The sequence below is a fragment of the Gavialis gangeticus genome, unplaced genomic scaffold (assembly GCF_001723915.1).
Source record: "Gavialis gangeticus isolate Ggan-Ray unplaced genomic scaffold, GavGan_comp1, whole genome shotgun sequence".
Lineage (NCBI taxonomy): Eukaryota > Metazoa > Chordata > Crocodylia > Gavialidae > Gavialis > Gavialis gangeticus.
Genome location: NW_017729022.1, coordinates 95367225 through 95391606, shown reverse-complemented (window position 1 = coordinate 95391606; position 24382 = coordinate 95367225). Strand labels below are relative to the sequence as shown.

Here is a 24382-nt window from a genome sequence, read left to right as displayed (position 1 = left end):
TTTTTTTTTTTTTGACCCCTGGATATCCAGGGGTCTAATTTTGCAAGTCTGCAGTGCGGATATGTTTTTTTTTTATTCCCACACATGCCTCTTGCAGCGTCTCAAAGGGCTTTGAGACACAGCAAGATACATGTGTGAGCTCATGTGGATGTGCCCCATGGTTGTAGGTAACTGCTTAACCCAGTACATTCAGCACCTTTTTTAGAATGAACTTGAAAACTACCCTAGATTTGATCTAAAGGTTTATAATTTTGGACACATCTGGTTTGAGTTTCAAGTTTGTAGCCAGCTGAATTTTGCATGGGCTTCAATTCTATTGCAAAACTTTTTGCACAGTTGTCCCAGGCCTCACCCAATTTAGCAAGGTATGTAGGCAGGTGCCCAACTTTAAGCCTGTGAGCTTCCCTACTGATTTCAGTGGGGTTGCTTAGATACTTAAAATCAAGCATATGCTCAGATACCTTGTTAAGCTGGAGCTCTAATAACTACAGGATCTAACAGCAGAAGATGCTGGATGGTAAGGAAGCAAGCCATTAGTGCAAACCAAAATCTTCCAAGACAGCAAAGGAAACCAAAAAGTGCTGACCAAAGGGCATTTTTGAATGTCTGCTTCATTACAGGTAATCACATTTTAAAAATATAAGAAGAAACAACTGAAGTAACTGCTAAATCATTTTATCCTTCACTTTAAAGCTAAAAATGGGTGTGCTCTTCAAAAATTTGCCAGATGCAGCCACCAATTTCTGTGAAGCATTGGCAAACATCTCAGGAAATAGCAAAAATAGCAAAAAAAAAAGCTACTTTCTGGTTCACCTCATTGTTTCCATTCTTACACTGATGTGATGGGAAGAGTGACCCATCTCATATTCCATTAGGACATGTGCGGAAGTTCAATGTATAGGGACTTCATTCCCTCAGAAACGGCATTAGAAAAACTGAGAAAATCCCTTAAGCCTCTGTTTCTGACTCTCTACACACTGAAACCACCAACACTATGCTCAGACGACACTACATCTAAGCCCATGTGTTTTGAAGTCTGAGGTCTAGCCTGAATCTCACTCCATCATGCCACTTTTAGCATGTGTTGTTTTGTCATTTTAGGAAGTCATAGGCACAATAAAATGGATTAATTAAAGTTAAATCTTTTAACTCTTCACTTACTACATTTTAGAGAATATCTCAAAGTCCACTTTAGAACAAGACAAGCAGATCTTATGTTAAACATACTAGGTCCTGTATATATAACTTCACATTTACCTGACAGCAGCACTCAGACCACACTCTGCTCCTAGCTGCAACAAGCATCCTGTGTCCTGCAGTGTTGCAAGAAGAGTAACTTTTGAGCTGTCCAGCTACAACAGACACCACAACATAACAACAGGAGCTGCCACAAGTAGAATATGAGGCCAAGCTAAAATGGGGCATACAATGTGTTATCTCCTACTTACTTTGTTTCTTAAAAAATAGATTAATATTGTTCTAATAAAGTCAATGAAATTATTCTTTACACTAAGGGTTCCCTATTTATTCATATAAAAAAGTAGGATAGTGCATGCTTCTCCATTTTTATTGACCTTCAGAACCAAAACTACTTGGATTCTTTTGAAAACTCCTCCTCACCTAAGCTTAGTATGAACTATTACAATATTAAGGTGGACATGCATATCCAAAACCATTATCAACTCAAATTACTGTCTATGCTTATGACAGTTTTCAGTTGTTAATAATATGAGTAGATAAAAAGAAGGAACAAATCCACATTTTAAATTACTTATCTGCAAATATGGATTATGGGAGTAAAAGCAGTTTTCTGATTTAAAAAATGATCCAGAAACTGTAAACTTTTTTCCACTTTTGTAGCTTAGAAGTAGTCAACACTGATTTAAAACCAAATTAAAAATTGATTCTGGCTGAGTACTCATCTGTAAGGTGAAAGGAATGAGGGAACAGAAGGTTTTTGCAATGGAAATACCGAGAAACTTCAACTGTAGTCACACTAACATGAGCTGCTATCATGAAGTAATAATAGTATTATGCAGCATTTTCTGTTCATTACTTCATTCCTAATGCAATCTCATTTCACTTTAATATTCGGGTCTGATGATGGGGTTAACAAGGGAGGAGGTGTTCGAGTGAGTGTGAATTAGGAATGCTGCTAAAATAGAAGCTATTTTAACAGTTTTGTGTTTAATACAATCTGAAGCCCCGTACATTTTTGCAGGTAAAATATTCACACATTCTGAGACTGACATGGTCTTTGGCAGAGCACAGATAACATCTAGACATATTGATATTATACAGTGTTTCAGAGCAACCAATGATTTACTCCCTATACTAAACACTATAGCTTATTACAGCAGGAATGCTAATACTTCAATCTCTCATGTCTGAACGGTTTCCTCAAAGACTTGGTTATTTCCTATGACCATAAGAAAAAGGAGTGATAGCTCCTTTCACTCCCTCTTTCTTGTACTCCACAAGCCATCTTCATACTGCACAGCAATACATTACAATATGTTCCAACATCTGCCTCCCTGTATGATGTATGACCTATTTGATTGACCCTTTCCGTACTGCTCCAAGACTGGCTGTTCATTACAGGGAGAGGCTGAACACTACTCATCACTTCCTCAGGTCATCAACTAATAAATATACCTCAGTTTTGTGAGAAGTCAGGGATACCAGTGGGTATTTCTCCCATTTTTTTTTTTTATTTTTTTTTTATATAGAACTCTGTCTAGAGCCCTTCCTTTATCCTTAATTATAGGCAGCATTTCATTTCAGAGCAGAAAAGGCCACTTGTAGACCCTTGTATCTGCCAATAATATATTGATATTTCTGTCAATTGCATTTTTTCATGGCAAATATTAGTATGGCAAATACAGATCATGTGAAAAACACTACAACTGTCCATTATAAAAGAAAAATGTCATTCTGCAAAGTCAGTAGTTGTGAAACTCCTTTCAACCTTTCCGGCTGATACCTTAGCATGACACACACATACAAATACACTGCTTTTTGGCTGAGATGATCACATTCATTATAGTAAAGTAGCTTATGTAGCCAAAAATGGAGCACCACAAAAATGTAGCCCAAATCACGTATGCACTGATAGAATCCTGACCGTCATTGCTAAGTGCAATTTTTTTAGTATTAGATAATTCTCTGTTAGCTGCTTGGCTGAAGTCACTCTAAAGAGTTTCGAGTGAATTCTTATGGAAATATAAAGAATGAATGGCCCCTGAAAAGCAGTAACCCTTCTGGTGGTGCAGAGGCATCCTGTCCTGCGGGACAGGTTGCAATGCACTATTCTAACATTAAAAGACTTAAGTTCAAATGAAATCAACCCACCATCTTTCATGAATGTTAAATTAATTAAACCTTAAGAAACTTGAAGCCAGGTGGCCTTCAACCTTCTGTCCTACAATATACCAAAGGCAATATTTTCTGCATACCATTTATGCTTTGCTGTCCATTATTATTTGCATGTTATCAGCACCTAACTAGCTAGAATTATCTGGACTAATTTCTGGTAAAAAGGAAACTAGTTAACAATAGAAATAAGTCATTCTAACATTCTTAGCACACACCAGTATACTAAGTCTATCTACTTTGTGTTGAAGAAGTCTTCTCAATTTTCTACATTTTAGGATAACAGCTGGACTCTTTTATATAGGCAACTATTGATTCTCTGGATCATGTTATACACGCAAGAAGTTTACAAAAGCAGTAAGTTGCTTTCCATTTTATTTGTATAACATAACAAAAGAAAAGCTTATGAAGTGGGGAGAGGATGGCTGCATTTCACCTGAAAATAATTCAGCTATTATCCTAAAATGTAGAAAACTGAGACTTGCTCAACACACAGCAGATTTTTCTTAGGACTGGTGTGTGCTAAGAATGTTAGAGTAACTTATTTCTATTTTTATCTAGTTTCCTTTTTTTACCTGAAAGTAGCCCAGACAGTTCTAGTTAGTTATGTGCTAATAACATGCAGATAATAATGGAGAGTAAGACATAAATGGCACGACAAAATATTACTTTGGTTCACTGCAGGATATTTTTAACGTAAGAGTTTTCATATTGGATCAGACTACTAGTTTACCATGCCCAGTACTGTGTCTCTGAGTATATCTTCCCAACCAGGATATACTATCCATTCCTTTCATATTTTAATAGGGACAAGACATACTTCTGCTTTACATTTCTGTCTAGAGCTTCGAGACCCTTCTCATACACATTCTCATCCACTGCAAATAGGCAGGTATATTCCCAAAACCAAGTCCCTGTTTTAGAGCCAACTAAAGTGAGCCTTAGTCCTTCAGATTTACTTGTATATGGCTATTGCCTCGTCCTATAAAAGTCTATATTGGATTTTCATTCTCCCATAAGTGTCACTGTGTAGTCAATAACTGCATGTGGCAGAAAGTATGTTTGATGATTTTCTTTTTCAGAATTAAGGACTACAATGAGGAGATGCCAGACAATGATCGTTTTGGTCTTGTGTCTATTGTCCTTATTCAAGCAAAACTCATGCTGAAACCAGTGGAACTTTTGCCTATGTGACAGGTTCCTATTGATTAGAGTGGGCTTTCAGTACAGCCTATAAAAGCAATGGCAGGGTATTTTTCATAACTGTCACTGATGCTTATAATTAGTTTATTATCATTTCCATTTGAAATCAGTTGCTTTCTGCTTTCCCATCAAAAACACTGATTTTGTTTTTTATTTTATTGTAGGGTTGCTCATGGGTACTGAGTTGTTGGCACTGATGTTTCTGTAAACTGTTTGACCATCCACAGCTGAAAGGCATTATATGCACTGTGAAGCATTCTTATTAACAATAGCGATAGAGAAAAAAATTGAAATGTTCTCACATAGCAAAAGATGTATTTAAAGGTTTATGAAGTATTTGCAAACAAACACAAAAAATAGCCTACTAACTTTCACTATAGCCTCTTTAAAATGAATTGCCATTTTTACAGTAGGAGAAACAATCAACCCCCAAAGATGGTATCTATTCTCATTGGCTTAGAGGAAATCTAAGAAGTTGTCAGTTGTGTAAGCCTCTCCACTCCCCCTGCCTGCTTGTCTTCCATATTCTGATGACTGTTTATGAGCTTAGCTGTCATTCTTTGCACCAGGGAAAGATAGATGGGACACACCAACCCCAACCTAAGTGACCTTTGGATGTGACAGGATTTTTAGGTCAGTCCTGCTAAATGGAAGCCTTGGTGTATCGAGGCTCGCCTCAGGGTGAAATTTCCAGTGAATTTATTATCTCCCAATGCCCTTTGGACTGCTTCCCACCATCAAACACCATGGCAGCACTTGGAACAGGAAGAAATACATTAACTGGAATCTGATCATTTTAAAAGGTTACAGCTGCCCAAATATAATTTAATTTCATACTTGCCCTTTGAGGGTTTGGTGTATATTTTCATTTTATGACTGCAAATGATAAAGCTCTTAAGATTCCAGGCAATAAAAAGGGAAGGGGGGAGTAAAGTATTTTAAGGGTTAGAAGTCTATTCAGTTCATACTCCACAAGCAAAGTGACAAATTAGCTTTCAAAAAAAATCTAACATTTCTCTTTTTATTTATTTTTATCCATCCTTTCTTTCTATGCTTGATCATGCACAACAATACTTGCCACTTAAATCAGAATGGTAGCACCAAGTGCCACCTCAGGAGAGATATATTTGACTTACAAGTAGATATGTAGAAATGCCATATCAATATAGGGTCAGATTCAGGAAATCCTCTCTCTTCAGTATAGTATGTAAACATTAACTTGAAGTCAATGGGACTTAAACTCATGTTCAAAGTTAAGTACCTCCTTAAGGGCTCTCTTAAATCGGACTTGAATTTCTTTTGGTTTCAAAATCCCCCTTCTTTGGAATTCCTTCTACCTCTTTGAAAACTTCTCACACACACAAGTAAATTCATCTACTTATATCACACTATATGGTATGATAACAAGCTGTGTAACTAAAGCATAATACAGTATTCTAAGAAATTAGTAGGCATTCTTTCCTTTTTAATCACTGAATCAAGGGGGAACAAGAATCATACATTGAATCCTGAAATGATTCTGCAGATTCAAGCATAGCCAAATTCTGACTGGATCCTCAGAATTGCTGACTATTTACAACCCTGATGTTGTCAGCGGGAGTAGGTGTTCTCACAGCACAGATTGAAACGTCTCCATTTTTGGAGCAATGGTGCCCTCTCTAAATGGCAAAAAGGGCTTTTGGATACTATGAAAAAGAAAACAGCTTTGGGAGGGAGGGGAACCAAAACAAAACAGACTGGATTTAAGTCCAAATCTACCTAAAGGGATTTGGACCCTAACCTCTCGTGAAGAATTAACAGGCTAGAAAATAAACAGAAAAGACTTGAAGCCATTTGTATTGTCACTTGTACATTGATCTGTGGGTAAAAGTCTAACTTGAAGAATACATGCTTTAAATGTATATGGCCAGATGCTGGGCTCTGTGAGCAGGTATGCTGGGGGAGGGATATCCCTCTCTCCCCTACGGAACACCTGTTAGGAGGCACACAATATCTCAGGGTTTTCTTCTTCAGTTGAACATGTGGGGAAAAGTCAGCTTCCCCAGTGGCCTTCAAAATCCCAAATGAATTAGATTCACTTCCTTTGCACAAAAATTGGTGGTTCTTCATTTCTCTGGGAAAAGCAAGTGCTGCATTTCTAAAAAGGAGCAACAAAATCCACTCCACAACAGTCATCAAAGGCATTCTTACTCCTTCTATGCTCCACAGATGGTCTTTATCATCTGCTGATGTTGCAGTGCATGACCACAGTTGTGATTACAAAACTAAGGAATAATACATAATGTGGCTAGGGGGCCTTGGTGTAGTGCACTTTAAAAACAAAGTGAGTAATTGTTCAAACTGCAAGAAACTGAGTTGGAAGGTACACAGTTGATAATACATATAGCATAAGCTTGAATTAATATGAGACAGTATAATAACATTCTCCTATAGTGTTAATAATCTGAGGATTATGGGTTGATGCAATAATGGACATGATGTGCTAATGGCTTCAAAGGTTTTTTGGGATTAATTACAAAAATATCCTAGTCACCTTTTTTCCCCCAAACATTTTCTATTTCTAATTTTGGCATCTTCTCCCCCCTTTGCCTTAGTGTTTTGTTTTGTTATAGGTTATGTTTTAAATCTTGGTTAAAAGGTAAGGATTACCCCAATAGTAACTTGCTGACCATATCATGTTCTGCAGCACAAGAGCTAACCCTTCAAGTTTCCTGGTAGGATGTGGGTCAGGTGTGTGGGCCCCTCCAGCAAAGGTCCCAAGACATGTGGATGACAGACACTGAAGGCATAATTGACTCCTACTCAGGACTGGCTATGAAACATAGATAGACTTATGGAGGGAAACTAATGTTTCATAAAAGCCATAAGGTGCACTTATGAATTGGTGTCGAACATACTAGATTTGGGAGTCAAACAGTGATAAACACAGGTTTCATGAGTTGCTGTCATTCAGACTGATCCTTCTAAGTGCTGAATACTCTGAACTTTTAGAGGTTTCAAAAGGGCATTAAATACCTTCTTCCACCTCCTCAAAGGCACTAAGCAACCCAGGCTGCTGACCCTGGGTATTGCATCATACAAAGTGGGCACATCTACATGTGCCCCTATGGTGCCGTTGTTACTACGCTGTCACTTAGTGCTTCCTTTTGGCTCATATTGCACTGTGCCAGCAGTGCACAGTTACTTTTAGCTCCTACGATGCTGTAGTGATTCACTATATGAAGGCAGCATGTTGCTACAGTGACATAGCTGCAGCATCATGGTTTGTGCCCTTCAACATTACATCACTGTAGCGTGTTGCTACGGTGACACAGCGTCATGTGCAGATGTGCCCAATAAGTAGTACTACTACATGCTTATCTTGGACACTAGCATATCCAGTACCTGGCATCCAGGCACAAAGGGTGCTTGTACATCAGCGTGGAGACTGCTCTGATGCACTGTAATTACAGAGCATCGAGCATGGTAATTACCATGTTACAGCCAGCTGCCACATTTCATGTATCAGTGTCCACATGCTTCAAAATGGCAGCAGGGGCACTTTAACTAAAGCTCATGGAATGAGCTTTAGTTCGAGCACCCCCACCACCATTTTGAAGTGTGAGGGGTTGCTTATACATAAGACACTGCAGCTCTTAATTAGAGCAGCTTTCAGAGCTGCTCTAATTAAAGCACCGCCCCACCATGTGTAAAAGTGTCCAAAGAGCAGATATAAATTCAATACCCCAAAAGTTATTTCTGAAAATACTTCTGAATCTTCTATTTACATAAAAGCAGTTCAGTGCTGGCTTTGGAAACAAACTGAAGCTATCATACCAGTTACCATGACTGATATTACCTGCAGAATATGTTCAATGCATAAATTTCTAGTCTAAAGAAACCAGTAATTTCACAGCTTCAAACTGTGCCCTATGCTAGTTTAAGTCTGTAGCTGATGCTAAAATATTCTGACTGGAAATAGCTAGCCTTGAAAAGGAACCAGACATAGAAACACAGTATGATAATGGGATTTGAAGAACTTCTAATGGCCTGTGTTGTGCTTATTGTTGGATGCAATCTATACTGCTGGCTTGTCTTCTCCCACATACTTTTACTAAAATGCTTATGTCTCTGTTCCATGTTTAGTTCTTTGTTATCTGAAAACTACAGAGACAAAAGAAATACAGTAGAAGAGCAATCAGAGGAAGTTATATACCAGTTTTAGAAAGATAAAGGTCATATCTACTTACCAATGCATACACATAATATGGTTATACATATACATTATACAAAGCCATATGCATAGGTCACTATATGTTTCTTTTTATAAAATGAATGCTAGCTATTTTTTGTCCATCACAAATTTAGCAACATTTTACACAAGTATTTCTATTCATCCTAATATGTAAGATGAATAAAACGTTATGAATTAATTTCCTGAAATAAGAATGTAGATTTTTTATAGACACTTTCTTCTATTGTAGCTATTTGTTTTTTGTAATATTGTTCTAAACAAGCTCTAAATAGTATGCCTGACTTTCAGTTTTCCTATGTATTTTTCTGTGATGTAATCTTGATGATGGACCATAAATATACATTATTGGCAAAGCTCAGTGTGAAGACAATGAATACTTTGGATATCCAGAAAAATTCACTAGTCTTGTTCAAGCTTTCATGTTTTTATGGGAAGCCTATAAACCTCAAGTTTATAGCTGTACAATGAATTCCCCACCAACCAGCCAAGCTCTACTTAGTGTGGTTTCACATTTCTAGTCCTATACCTCCGTCCTCACAAACAGTTTGTTCAGGACTATATAATCTTCTTTGCATAATTATATAATCATCTTTGCATCAACATCTCTCCAAAGAGCAAACATTATAATAGGAAAACCACTGACTTAATCCAACAAACCCCCACAAACATTATTTGAAATCTGTAAAGGGCATAATATACAAACCATACTTTTTGATTTTGTTTCCGAATTTTTTGATCTGGATCTTTCAGAAAAGAATCAATTTAAAAAGTGTAAGAAACCAAATGCTAATCACTAGAAAATGAAGTAGCTCAGAAATTTGGCATTATTAGAAATCTGTAAGTTTTTTTTTCACTTACCACCCTTTGACTTAGCCCATATAATAAGAGCAATTTGTTCCTTTATTACTGGGCCATTTTTTAGGTTTATGACTGAAGAATACATTAAAATGATATATTCTTTGGGCTCCAAAATCTTAGTTTTACTCCCTCTTCTGAATCACTATGAAAGAGGACCTAAAGATTTCTTAAAGTGAAGCCAAAGTGATGCTACAATGTATAGACAAACAAGGTATAGAAAGAAATGTTTCCATATTTCTAGTAATGACAAGGATTGATTGAAGAAATGTCACCTTTAGGATTCTTTCAGATTGTTCAGAAAAATTGGGCACTTTGGAATTTGTCTTATTACAGAATTCCACTTTAATAGCTGGTTTATCACACAGCAGTTATCGTTATTCCAAACCACAGGAATGATGCATCTTCATGCTATACCACACACAAAACAAAAAAGGTTTCATTTAATATGTAGATCTCCTCACAGTTGTCCTTTAATTTACTGTGGATAGTCTCCTAGAGGACATGATTTAAGTGAAGACTGTCACATTCCTACCTGCAAGCAAACTCTTCCGCTAGTTGCTCGAACTACTTATGATGTCAGCCACTTGAGCAATACTCATTTAAAATTAATGCCTTATAAATAATCAAGGAGTAATCTGCTTCGGTCTGTCAGGCTAACCCCCAAAATAAAAAGTGTAACATTTTTTCAAGAGAAAAGATATTAAGGATGACCTGACCTCTCAAGTATGCTTGCCAGGCAGTTGTCTACTCTTGCCTGAATGACCTATTTTTCCATGCTTACACCATAGAAAAGTTCAAAGGAAGTGGCTATGCAGAGGTTCCCAGCAAAACTATGTCAAGCCTTTTGATGCCCTCACTCCATTATTTAATGAGATAATGAGACTGCATTTGTCAATCCATAAGGGACTGGGTCACTTTTATGATGTGCCTTATAAAGTATACCGGACAGATTGACTCAAAATTTTCAAGTGTGTGTGTATGCATGTATGTATTCATAGTACAACACAGTCACATGAACGTATCTAAAGTAGGTTTACGTGATTATGTGCAATTTTTAGCACACGCACCTCTGATTAATTACATCAGGTGGGGGTTTCTAAAATGCTGCCACATTTGAGATCACCTACCACTTAGAACACCGACAGTCTGACTTTTAAAGATACTCAACACCTAAATCACCCAATAACTTTTTTCAGGTCTCAGTGGACTCAATCCTCCTACTGCTAGAAGCAAACATGTATTTAAGTTATACCTGCTGCAAGCATGTTGCCTTCAGTATTAACTCTACTACTCAGAATTGTTTAAGGTCAGTAGAGTGTAAAGGGACAGAAATGTCTGAGGTCCTATTTTCTAGCTTGAGAGAATCAAGAGGGAAAGAAAAAGAGCAAGATGTAGAAGGAAAAGGTCAGAGAAAGGAAGAGCAAAGGCAGATGTCACAAAAGAAGGAAAGGAAAGGAAAGGAAAGGTGCTTGTGCAAAGCAAGAGACACAGAAATGGGCTTGTGTGTACTGAGGCTTATGTATGTAATGGGACAACACAATGAAGCTGAAACTGGCAAATATGAAAATAGCATGAAAAAAAGACATTGCTTATGCTATTTCCATTGTCCAAATGTCAAACACCTTCTGGGAATGCTAGGGGTGGTAATAGCTGTGTAAGCATCTCTGTAATAGGTTCTTCCAAAAGGGGATTTCTTGAAAACTGCTGGGGTCTGACTCTAGCCCATGTGGGCTCAGAAACGTCAGAGAAAATGCTGGCTGCACTTTTTCCAGAGCTATTTGCATATGTTCTTTAGTATGCAGAATGGCTCTGTATGTAATTGAATTGTTGTTTTTGCCTCTATTAATACATATGCAAATGAGTCACTACTGCAGCTGTGCTGTATTAATCATATGTGTGCTTCTGTCTGTCTGCCCTGCAGGCTCAGGGTCGGAGCGAGTGGGGAAGAGGGAATTCAGGCTCTTTAACCTACAAGAAAACTCACTCATGCAGACAGAGGTCTGTGAGCAAACAGCAGGCCCAAGTTACAACTGAAATGAAGATAGGCTGGTCATTTTTCAGTCCATACAGATACAAAAGGTATCTGAAAAGTTTGGCACAATGGACCGTTACTCTAGATAGAATGAATATGCTACCACAGTTCATTCTTTCCTCAAGGGAAAAAATAAAGTTATAACTTGACAAGCCACAAAATATCCATCCTGTTGGCTTGTCAAGTATATTTACTGCCACATGTATATATCTGTTCAGAAAATGCACTTGGTATTCTGGGAAATCTGAAGCATTTATCTAGGTCCTACCATAATTATCAACCTCTTCCAGAGAATGGCAGAAGGCAGAGAGAATCATGTGGGAGAGTTTTTCATTCATATCTGCTTTGAAAAATTTACTGGGATTACCAGTAAAACTTGAAATCAAAAGAAAGCAAGGGTTGCTTAGATGCCAACTGCAAAGCTTATGTATCCACCATGAAAAAGATTTTTGAGTTGATACATTTTGAGGTTCATTTTTTCATGCAAATTATCACAGTCTCTTTCTCAGCAGGTATCCTAAGAGTGAGGACTATTTACATTCCAACGCTGTAAGATCTGCTTGTGGGATAATTCTGAGATATTTTTCATTCAGAAACATATGGCTTGTTGAAAGCTACAGTTGGCAACCAATGCAAAACCTTGCATATATGCTTTAATGAAAACATTTTTTAAATTGCTACTAAGAGCAAATTATTTTAAAATATATACACATATCAAAAGGAAGCAAATACTTGCAGGCATGAGAGCTGCTCACAGAACTAGACTTCCACTTCATGTAGATGGGGGAGTCTATTTAGATCAATGAAACTGTGCCCACTTGCTCCAGCTGTACAACTGGACCTTGATCTCTAGTAATCTCCTTTAAAATGGTCATTTTGGCTACCCCATGTGTAGAACAGGTGGTGGGTATCCTGTAGCCAACACACTTTTAAAATTAGAAATTAATGGGTGGCAGGAGTGGGGAGTATAGAAGCTGCATTAATATACCTTTAAAGCCTACTTAATGGGGCATCCATGCAACAAAAATATAAACATATTATGCCATATTATTATTCTTATCAGCATTTGTGATGGTTATCAAAAACATGGCTATTAATATACATGAATATAGTCAACTGATGGTAGATGGACAACTGCCATCTTTTGGTTATGCTAATGAGAAGTGTTTCAGTAAATGTACTAAGCTGTTTTTCCAGATGCATGTGCTCACGGTGGAGACCTAATTCTACTTTTTATGCTTAAGTAGATTGCACCAGTTTTACAATATTGTAATTAAACTGGGCATTAATGATTAATTCCACCACAAATTAAGCAAGAATCCTATTAATGAGTCTAGGTAAAGTAGAAAAGCAAACACTGAAGAAAACGTTAGCTCTAAACACTGAAAAGATGAGGCTTAGATGGTATTTAAGTTATATACTGCCCAGTGCTAAGAAATCAACAATCTTCTTGTTCTCAAAATGTTGTGGATAATATCCTAGGCAGGTTATATGGATTCTACAATAAATTAATTATGGATAAAGTATTGCCACCTCTTGGCTACATTTCATGAAAACAATAACAGGCCACAAGGTTTGTTTTCTTGCCAATCAGAAATGATTCAAAGGTATTTGTAGTCCTGTTAGGTGCCCTCCACGGTATCAAAAGGCTTACTATTTCCATTCAGATAAGTTATTACCTTAGGTAGCCAGTTTATCATAGGCTGTTAGGTACTATCAGCAGGCTAGAAGGCAATTGTTTAGTTTGGTCAAAAAAAGAATGTACCTATAGACAACTGTAAGAAACTTGGTAAAGAAAAAGTAATGTTGAAAACTGGGAAAATGTTCCCAATAGTGAGAGACAAAATTGTGGATGAGCCTTCCAAGGATAGTGGTTAAGTCCCAGCACCAGAGGTGTTTCACATTAAACCACACAAAGATTCATTTTAAGCTAAGTACAGAGTCAAAAAGCCTGAGGTTGAATCAATTCAATTTTCACAGGTTAATCTAAATTGCATAGATTGAACCAATAAGCAAGTGAACAGACACTTACTTTTGATACCAGAAATGCAGTCACATGCCTGCAGTGGACCAGGCCAGAAGCTGGAGGGCACTAGAGCATGCCTCCTTGCTCGGTTGGAGCAGACAGCTTGAGCCAAGGCTAGCCTGCCCACCCTGCGAGGGGGGCTCCCAAAGGAGGTGCAGAGCATCCTGGGATGCTGCAGGACTGTGAGTTAACTTGAGTCTGATGGGGATCTGGGACAGAAGTTCAATAAACTGATTTAACCTAAATCAGTTAAGTCTGATACTACATCCATCCTGGTATATCTTAAACCAGTTTGGGCCATTTTGAAAGTGGTTTATGTGCACTGAACTTCTGTAGTGTTAGAGATTTGAACTGGTTTCTGATCACCTATACTGGCTTGTGTAATTTCTGGCTGCCTATACATATGCTCGGGGGTGGGGGGAGCAAGCATTTTAATTAGAGTGGTTCCCAGACAGTGATCTAATTAAAACGACTCACCATTATGTGTATTAAGTCCCCATGCATTTCAAAATAGCTGTGAGATGCTTTATCTAAAGCTCATTAAACAAGGTTTACCTAAAGCGTTCCTGTGGCTATTTTGTAATGCATGGGTTCTTAATACATGTGAGGGTGAGGCAACACTGGAGCTTTCCAGTTAGAATGTGGAGCAGACTCAATTAATCTAATTAGAATGTGAATGAGCACATTTATAGGCACCCTCTGTCCCCAACCTTAGAGACAGATCCTCTACCGGTAATTAGAGGGAGAAACTGAATGGCTTATTTCCTCATTCTCTAACTTCTTTGATGCTATGAATTCCAAAATAAGACTACTTCAGATGAAGCCAGCAAAGTTGTCCTTCACATTCACTTGAATTCATTGGGAATTACATATTTACAATACACATGGGATAGTTGGAACAGGCTAACATTTTTATTACATTTATTAAGGAGAAATACTGGTTAGACAGGTTTAACTTCTTTTTTGTTACTGGAAGTATAATCAACATGTAGCCAGTATTTATATGAACTTGGATATCTACATCCAGATTTTACAACAAAAAATCCTTAAAAAGCTCAATTCAGAAAAATAATAGTTTGGAGACCCACGTCATAGTCAGATTTTCAAAAGTGCTCAAATATGTTCACTTCCTTTGAAAATCTAAATGCGACCCAAACTATTCTGATAATGTTATCAAGATTACAGGTATTAAATATTTTGAAGTTCAAACACTAGCATGGATCTTCCTACACCATTGCAAAGAATAGGATCACATTAAGAATGAAAATTGGACCCAAACACTCAGGAATCAATATGAGCATTTCTTCAACAGCATACAGGGAGGGGCAAAACATGCACAAAAAGAATATGCAACTTTATTTTAATGTGAACTTCTCAAGTGATTGGCCTTTAAAGATGGAGAACAATAGTCACAATACTTTCACATTGAACTTTTTAGCATAAGTTTCCATTTATTTGTGTATTAACAGGTTCAAATTACCACAATCAAAAAAGCATGTAATCTTTTGTCATGCTATGATGATGAAAAAACAAAGTTTGAATGTGAGTACTTTAAGCTATTGATTGTATTTTTCCCAACAGCAGATGTTTGCAGGGAGTATGTATTACATCAGACTGTCATATTGTTTTGAAAAGACACAAAATGCACATACAGTAACAGTATACAGGCAGCTGTCATTATGCATTCGGCATCACTTTTCAATATAGTTAGCTACTTGTGTATACAGCACTTGTATTACTGCCAATTAATCAGTTATTGTCATAATCTCATGATCAGACAACCAAGATGGGGTATAGATTGTCCTCTTTGGATCTAGCTATCAAGGCAGTTGCTTTGTGTTGTTTAATAAATGCTCAGGAGTCAGGTTGTGTCAGAAAAGAAAGTAAGAAAAGTCATCTCAGACAGAGTCTGTTCAGGCTCTGAGAAACATCTAATTATACCCAAATGCTTAACAATGATTTTAGAATAATAACTCCCATATCATTTAATTTTCACTTATCTCCATCATAAGCACATGATATTTAACCTAATAGGCTTAACTACCCATCTGGAAAGTGAGAGAACTTAAATCCCACAGCTTCTAGTCCATATGTGAAAAAATAGGGGTAGGCAATTATTTGGGTCGGCGGGCCACTTAGGGACTTTTGGTGAGCACACCAGGTCAGTACCCCCCACCCCCAAACACAACAGCTCACCAGCACATCCTAAATGACTCTGTCTTGTGCATGGCTGGGCAGATGGGATAGGGCCACAGGTGGGCAGGTAGTGGCATCTGGGAGCAGAGGAGCAGGGCCAGAGCTGGGATTAGGATCTTGGGGCCATGACAGAGTTGGGCTGGGGACCGGGCAGAGTTGGAATCATCTCCCTGCATGCCCCTGCAACAGATACCAGTTCCACAGGCGGAGAATAGATTGTGGCTCTGCCCCAGGTCACCACCACATGATCCTGAGGTGTCTATGGAAACTGGCTGTGATCCATGTGGACAGATGGGTGGGATGGGGCCACGAGCAGGCAGGGAGCAGTGTCTGGGAGCATGATGGGTGGGTGGGACTGGGATTGCAGGGCAGTGTCAGCACAGCATTAGGGCCCAGGTCAGAGCCTCAATTTGCTTCCTGCATATCCCTGCCCACAGAACCAGTACCCTCTTAGGGGCATGTGGGGAGCAGATTGTGGCTCTGCTCAGGCCTCAGCCCCATGCTGTCACTGCCCAAGGGCCTTGGCCCTAGCCCTACCTACTTGGTCCTACTTCCAGATGCTGCTCCCAACCCGCCTACAGCCCCATCCCAACTGCTTGGCTGTGAGACCCTGGGATCATGGGGCATTAACAGCATGGAGCTAGGGCCCAAGCAGTGGGGCTAGGTCTGGCAGCAGGGATGAAGAGTGGCAGTGGCAGCTAGAAGAAACCACCACTTCTGGGAAGTGAATCCAGCTGCTATTCTGACCCAACACTACTGTGTGCCCAGGGGTAGTGGGATTAGCCGCATGCGCTATGGCCTGGGCTGCTCCCTGTGCCTGGGCCAGGTAGGGCTGAGGGACCTGCTGTGGGCCATAAAAAAATCCCTTGGTGGGCTGGATCTGGCTTGCAGGCTGTATTTTGCCCACCCTGTGAAAGAACCATCTTCAAATGAACTCTATACACTAATTATACAATGACTCAGACCTTTCAAGTCACCAGCTTTATTTAATCAACTTTAGATGCCAGGTCAAGATCAAGTACCTGCAAGCTATATACTAAAGGCCAAAATAACCTTCAGTCTATCTAGCTCTTCTTCATCTGAAATGGAACACCACTCATCTTCAATGATTAGTACCCCTGTTCTCTGTTAAACACTTCACTGTGATTAGCCCAGGTAGATCTTAGTACTTAAATACATATGAAGATTTGAACCCAAGTAACTGAATATGGCAAAAATCACTCCCTACCATAAATATGCTTTATTAGAAAGAAGCCATGCTTTCTAATGAAACATTTCACACTGACAATTGCCTTTTTAAAGAGAAGTTAGTGAGAGTGAAAGATGCTGAATTAACAGTCCTGAATTCTTGTCTCCACAGAAGAGATACAAATGGTATTAATTTAATCTTCTTCAGCATGGCCACAGCAATCTACTTCCTCTCAGATTTCTACCAATATGAAGGCTCCATGTGAAGGTTGTTTTAGTTTCCATGCTTCTACATGTTTTAGTCTCATTAACCTTTCCTCTGAAACTGCCAGCAAACCTAACCAAAGAGTGCTAACTAGTTAACTTCAAAGTACTGACCTTCCAGGGTTGTGTTAGCAAGGGGCTTTCAAAACAAAAGCTATGGGCCAGATCCAATTCCACCTATTAGGCATCTAAGTGGTACTTATTATCTACAGATATAGACAAAAGTCTGCTGCGTGGGAGCATACATCAGCTGTTATGCAGCTACAGCTGTTACATCTGCATGATCCTGTAGTGATACAAGTAAGCAAAATCATCCTAACCTTGAATCTGAATAAGACAGGGTTAAAAGTTGAAGGTTTTGCTACACTTCTAGAACTATTGAACAATGAAAATGTAACAGTTGCACCCCAACAGCTCATATAGTTATTCTCTGTATCCTGTGATATTGCTACAATTGTTATGTCTGCTTATATCCTAAGTGTCATCCTATTCCACTCTGCTCAAGTCCATGAAAATTGTTAACTCAGCCTGAGTAGGTCTTTCTCCTCCTTGCTTCATTCAGTGATTTAGGTGTTGCCTTTGTGCCACCATAAACATTTTTATGGTGGCACAAAGGCCAAGCAAACAGATGTCCATACTCCTTGTCATGCCACAAATGCCCACAATGTATAGCCATGACTTAGGTGGCATGAATTTGTGCTGTTATTTTGTGGTAGACATCTGTTTGCTTCAAGGCAGGAGAGCACAGACACTCCTGAGGTGCCTGTACTCTCCAGCTGCTCTGGGAATCCCCTGTATGCCCCTGAAGCCCCAGGAGTGTCTGCCTGGGTTCCCCCATTTGGGATTTTTTGGGCATGTACTTCTACAAATAGAAAGACCCTGAGTTTCCCTGCTTGCAGAGATAAATGCTCATCAGCAAACAGGGACACCCAGGATTCCCCAGACATTCCTCTACTAGCAGAGGGGCATCCTGTGTGTTTTTGCACAAGATTGGGTTGTGGCCACTCCCAGGAGTGGCAGAGTCCTGACCCTGCAGGAAGGGCCATGCCTGAGGGGTGACAAATCAGGGCAACTGCCCCAGGCCCTGCACTTTGGGGGGCCCCGTGGACAGTGCTGTACAGGTCCTGCCATGGGCATGCACCACTACTGCAGGCTCTGCTGCTGCTGAGCACTGCTTGTTCCAGCCATTTGCTGCCCCCTCAGCCCCCAGCTCCACCGTCTCCAGCCGCTCACCACCCCCTCTTCCCCCAGCTCCACCAGCTCTGGCCACTCACCACCCTTCCTCTTGCCCCCGGGCCCTGCACAAGCTGATATGCCCTGGGCCCCACACACTCCTAGGGATGGCTCTGCCTGCAAGACAACAGGTGATGTCTATTTCACCCAATGAGGTGGATCAGCTGTGTTTGGACACATCCTGGCACAACTCATCTGCTTCATTTGGCAATGCCTTTTTATAACCTTAGACTTAAGGCTAAGATTTAAGTGTATAACAAAACTAGACTCATTAACAGTATCTCAGGGACTCAAACAGAGTGGAATGAGCCTGCCTTTAGACTCAGACACCTAGGTGCCACTTAGACTGCAAACAGATATTCAATTTTGTTCCACCGTATAAATTGTTATGGCACCAAAAAACAAGTGAACAGATGTCATAGCCCTTTACTGAGCCACAAACATTTAACTTCTGTGGCACCAACAAAGATAGTAACAATTTGTGCCACCTTTCTGCAGCTCACATCTGTTCACCAGGGGTAGGAGACTGTGGGCTGCCAATGACAGCTTGCACTCTTGCTGCCCCAGGCAGACTCACCCCTCACCTCAGGGGCCCAATCCTGGGAGAAAATGGTCTTGGGTGCCTTACCCCAACTTGGAGCATGTGCCTGCAAGCAGGAAAACCCACACTTGTAGACATGCCCCCCACCCCAACCTCCCATGTCAGGCATGGAGGACTCTCCCAGGAAGGGATCGCCCTGGAATATGTCTGCAAAGCACAGAGAAGGGAATTCCCCTAGAGGTTCCCAACTCTGCTTGCACATGGTGCTCCAGTCTGGAGACAGCAACAAGGAAAGTGCACCGAGTGCCAGAGAGTGCATCCACCACGCTGCCACCCCTGAATCAGGGGCTATGTGCAAGTGGAAAGGGGAGTTCCTCCCCTGTGTTGCAGACCACCACTGGGGGAATCATTCTCCCGACATACATCTGTAAGTGCTGGATGCTTTACCCCACCCCTGCTTGCACACCAAGGCAGGGGAACCATTGTTCCAATGTGCCTGTATGTGCAGAGAGGGCCCCTTGCACATGGCCACAGACCTAGGGGCAGCCTGACTGCAAAGCACTAGCATGATAAGTACAGTGACACCCCTTAAACCCCAGGAGGGGCAGAGGACTGACCTTGGGGAATGACAACCCATCAATATCTGTTAGATGTCCATGAAGTAGATCAGGATGTCTGTCTCCAGCCTGAGATACCCAATAGGTGGAATATAATGTGGCCTATGATTTCACTGAGAAAAAAGTTGTTTTTTTGTTTTCTGTATTTTTACCATAGGAAAATTAACACATGTTGACTATCCTTCTCTACAGAGTGCAGCAAAGTCACTTCAATTTACCTGCAAGGTAAATTTGGTAGGGTCATCTAAAGTGGGATATAGCTATACTTCTAGCTACTTCATGGTATGTAGTACAGGTACCTTAATTCCACTACTAGTGTTCTTTTTCCACTTAGGTTTTCATAATGGGATAACCATTGCATGTTTATTATCTCACTAGAAGAACAGAACAAAATGATGCCTTTGTGTCCGCGAAAATAAAGCTAACAAGTATATCAGACCCTGACTACAAGTGACAAAATCTCTTGCTATTTCTTGCCTTGAAACTGTGTCACTTTTTGACCTCCATAGAAAAAGACAGCATGGCTGTTAGCACACAAAAGGGCACTCCGCACACAAATGTGCACTGACAGATGTTAATGAAGGTGCTCCACTTCGCAGCACCTTCATCTGAACCCTCATATAATGAGGATTTAGATTGTTATGCAATCAGGCACTTTTAAAGCACTCTGTAGCTGTGAACTTCTGTGAGGGCATAACTGTAGAGTGTTTTCAAGGGGCTGATCATGCAACAAATGTAACTTCTGTCTGCACCCACAATCTGAAGGAGTAAGTAATAGGAAAAAAGTGGAGAGACTGGGTGAAGAGAAGTTTGACCCAGGATCATGGGACATCCTGGGTGTTTTCCGTGAAAAATTATTGTTACACACTTTGTAGATAAATTTCCAAAGTAAGAGAAAATACCTCTCCAAAATGATGTCCCAGAGTTTAACTTTTACACATTCACTTATGCAGCATAGAACTGGTTTCAGACCAGCAATATATTTCACATAGGTTATCCAAGAGTCACCCTTCTTTGATGTACGCTGGACTTGATCTAGTTCTTGAGGGCTATAACACTCTTTAATCCAGTACCTAAACTCTGAGCTACTGAGTCCCAATAAGTGAGAATGTCAAAACAATGTGTCATATGTTTCTCAGTCTGATTCAGCTCCTCTGGCATTAAAGTTAGATACCCATTTTGGATTCAGCATCAAAATAGATGCTTAAAATGGTAACAGAAGCCAGGTTCCTGATGCTGCTAAGTGAATCAGTGTTCAAAATGAAGCAGTATTTCTAAATTTTTTCATAATATACTCATGGCTTTAGAGATATTAAACCTGAGATTTTTATGGGACCTGTGAAAATTAGTGATTCAATTTTTCATCCATTGACTGACTACCAACTCCTGCTTCAGTCCCAGCCAAAATCACAGCTGAACAAGACAACATATGTAAACTTGCTCAATCTTTTTTTTTTCCCTTCATGTTCACCAGCACAGACACATGAGACCTACGGTACTTTCCACATTTTCTATGGTGAAATGGTCATTCCCATCCTACCTTCAACTCGGATTACTTTGGTTCAGCAGCTGTCAAACTACAAGCCAACACTAGTCCTGAAATGGAAGACAAGACCTTACCAGCCCCTTTTATCACTTATTTATATCAGAACAATTCTGAGCGAGTGCTGAAAGAGATCTTAGGGTGTGTGTAGATGAAATGGGGGCCCTAAATTGAAGTGGTAGGTTTTAAAAAACACAATTTCAATTTAGGGCTGATTAAACCCCCATGTTGTGCACACAACCTGCTGACTTACCTACCTCTCTGGTTGGGGGGTGGGGTGGGGAAAGGAGGTGAGCTGCTGGCAAGTGGAGTGGTCCCTGGGTTGCTGTGGGGGGCCAGTGTTTCTCTCTGTGGCAGCAGCGGCTCCCCGCTCCAGGTGGCACCTACCCACAGGCACCCAGCTCGAGCGGTCCTGGGGGGCACTGCAGCCATGGAGGGAAGGACTGGGCCCCCACACAGTTCATGCAGGCAGGCAGGCTCTGGTTTGTGGGGGGAAGATCAGGCTCATTGCTTTTCTTGAGCAGAGCCTGCTTTCCCGGGCTGCTTCCAGGCTGCCTGCAGGGCTTCCTGCGGAGCCGTGGAGCTACACGGAGCCCAGTACTTCACTCCACAGCTGTAAGGACAGCAAACTAAAACTCCTTCAAGGAGCTTTTATAGTCCTGTGGCACTTAAACTACCCATGTTATTTGTAGCTCATAGAATCAGAAACTAACACACAGTGTAGCTTTTCATATAAAGGCACAATAGGAATGAATGTATTAACTTCTGTGGTGCACAGAATGTGTCAGCTTACACACTGGCAACTATTTCCGTAAAACTCAACTGACTAACTCCATAAAAAGCCATATCAGAATTGTCTCCCATCTTTTCCTGTGCTAGCTGAACCAAGAGGATTAACCTAGTGTAGTTTAAAAATGTAGCGGTGTGCACATAGTTTTGAAAATGTTCAGCTCTTCTAAGCAAGTACTGAAAATCCCACATGGCCTGACAAATGGTAATGAATAGAACAGAGGTACATACTCAGTGGTGAATCTGGTTTTACAAAAGAACATCAAGTCAGGTTTTTGAAGAACTATAAATGATTTGGATCTGGATCCCATTTATCCAAAAACTTTCTCCAGGCCCATTTCTAGCAGTGAACTACATATGCCAAAACACAAAATTCCAACTCCAGCTATCAGACTTCTTAAAATTCAGTGGGCTTAAATCTGGTCATTTTGATTTGGAAAAGATCTGCAAAAATCTGATTCAGATCCTTGATCAGCTATTCATTATCTCTAGTCCCAGTCTGGGTCCTGGAATAGCTCTTTAGCATGGCTCAGACAAGATTCTATAATATTCTTATAACACAGTTTTGTAATGCCATAGTGTTAAATTAGTAAAAGTATTAATTACTTGCATTACAGCAGCACCTACACTATGCTGAGTAACTTAAAACTATGTAGGGGGTGCAGTTAGTGCCCTGAAGAGCTTATAGCTTGGAAAGACATAATTGTGGTAAGTGATCTTTAAGCAGTTTAAAAGTGTTTATCAGGGCAGGCCCTTTCTGTCTATGAATAGTTACTGGTTGACACATACACAGTTTCTAGGACACTAATGTAAAAGAAAAACAAGTATTTTTTTCCTATTAAGAGTTAAAAGCACAAATCTAAAAATCAAAATTAACATAGATGTAAACAATATATATTTTCCTACTGGTAATGGAAAACCTGAGATGGCTTGCACTTAATTTTAGCTTCAGACGCTAATTTTAAATGAAAAGAATGCACCAAAAACATTGCGAGTTTCATTGTGTTCTAATGGAATAGAAAACTGTTTTCCATATTTACTTAACCTTTGCCTCTTCTGCATTGTTTCCAGACTTACCTGCAGTTGAAGTGGGCCTAAGCCTGGTGTTGCTGCGGCAGCAGCTGCCATGGTAGTTGGGATCAGCTGAACAGGGTAAGGGTCACCTAAGTAAGAGAATAATAGAGGCGTCAGCACCTTTTATCTACTCTCCACCTGCAAATTAAAGTCCTGCATTCACTCTTTCCAAAAGCCTTCTTTTGTGTGCCTTGCTGAGGCCTAATGAAAAGCTCTATTGTGCAGCCTTTTACTAACACTCTTTTCACAATTCTGGCTGAGAGAGGAATGTGAATAAAAGGCACAAGCAATTAAGGCGGAAACCTCATCCTTTTTCATGATGTATTTAGGGAAATGGAAAGAAGTGCACATTGATCAGAGGGCTATACTTCGAAAAAGAGAATGAAAAAAGAGAGAGAGGGAGAAGAAAAGGAAAACAGTACAACCTTGATAAGATCACAGCATTAGAAGGGGACAAATTTACAGGCTTGTCCAGAATATGAAGTTAACCAAACTGAGATCATTGTTAGTAAACTGAACCTCATGTAGATCAAATATTAGGATTTATGTGAACAAGAACTGACACTCTTGAATGCTACATCTCCTCTTTGGTGAAGGCAATCTTATTTTACGGAGTCAGGCCTGGATCCTGCAAAAGGGATAAGTGTATGAAGTCAAGGGTGAAGTCAAAGAGATTAGATAAAAAGGTCAGAAGCTTTGCTGCTTAGTAAAACTGAGATAGCTTAAGGCCAGAAACTGCATTGTGCTAGGCAGTTCACTCTAAATAGGAGTAAAATAACAGTTTTAAAGATTGGATATACTTTTCATGGAAAATGTTCATTTGCTATCTGTGATGGCAAAAGTCAATAAGGAGAGACATGTTTCATTCCAAAAAGGAAATAGACATTTCTGATTTGTCCTTAAATATCTGACTGTTAAACAGACTCTTATTTGTCCTCCTACTAATCAAACCAAGAGGAAGGTGGATTATATTCTGTCTCCAATTGACAAAATGTTTGTCCAGATGACAAAATGACCCTTTCCACTCAACGAATAAAGATCATCAGACCACTGGTGCGTTGGCACAATGATCTGCTAACATGTACGATTAGCGCAGCATAGATTGAGCCATTTGAAATAAGATTAGGGCAGATGAGGAAAGATGCTACCTGAGGCTGCAGTACCTTTGTTTCAACAAGCATGCTGAAGTTTCCCTATAACATTTGTTGAACA

The 24382-nt window shown here is 39.9% G+C and overlaps 1 protein-coding gene across 12 annotated transcripts in view; it reads right to left on the bottom strand.

The window, feature by feature from the left end:
* The window catches only part of SOX5 (SRY-box 5), a 671039-nt gene that overhangs the window by 90101 nt on the left and 556556 nt on the right, over window positions 1–24382 (bottom strand). For all 12 annotated transcript variants that reach the window (XM_019515645.1, XM_019515646.1, XM_019515641.1 and 9 more), the window contains one exon: window positions 23174–23259. In XM_019515645.1, coding sequence (XP_019371190.1) covers window positions 23174–23259 — 86 coding nt within the window. The remainder of the gene's footprint in view (window positions 1–23173; window positions 23260–24382) is intronic.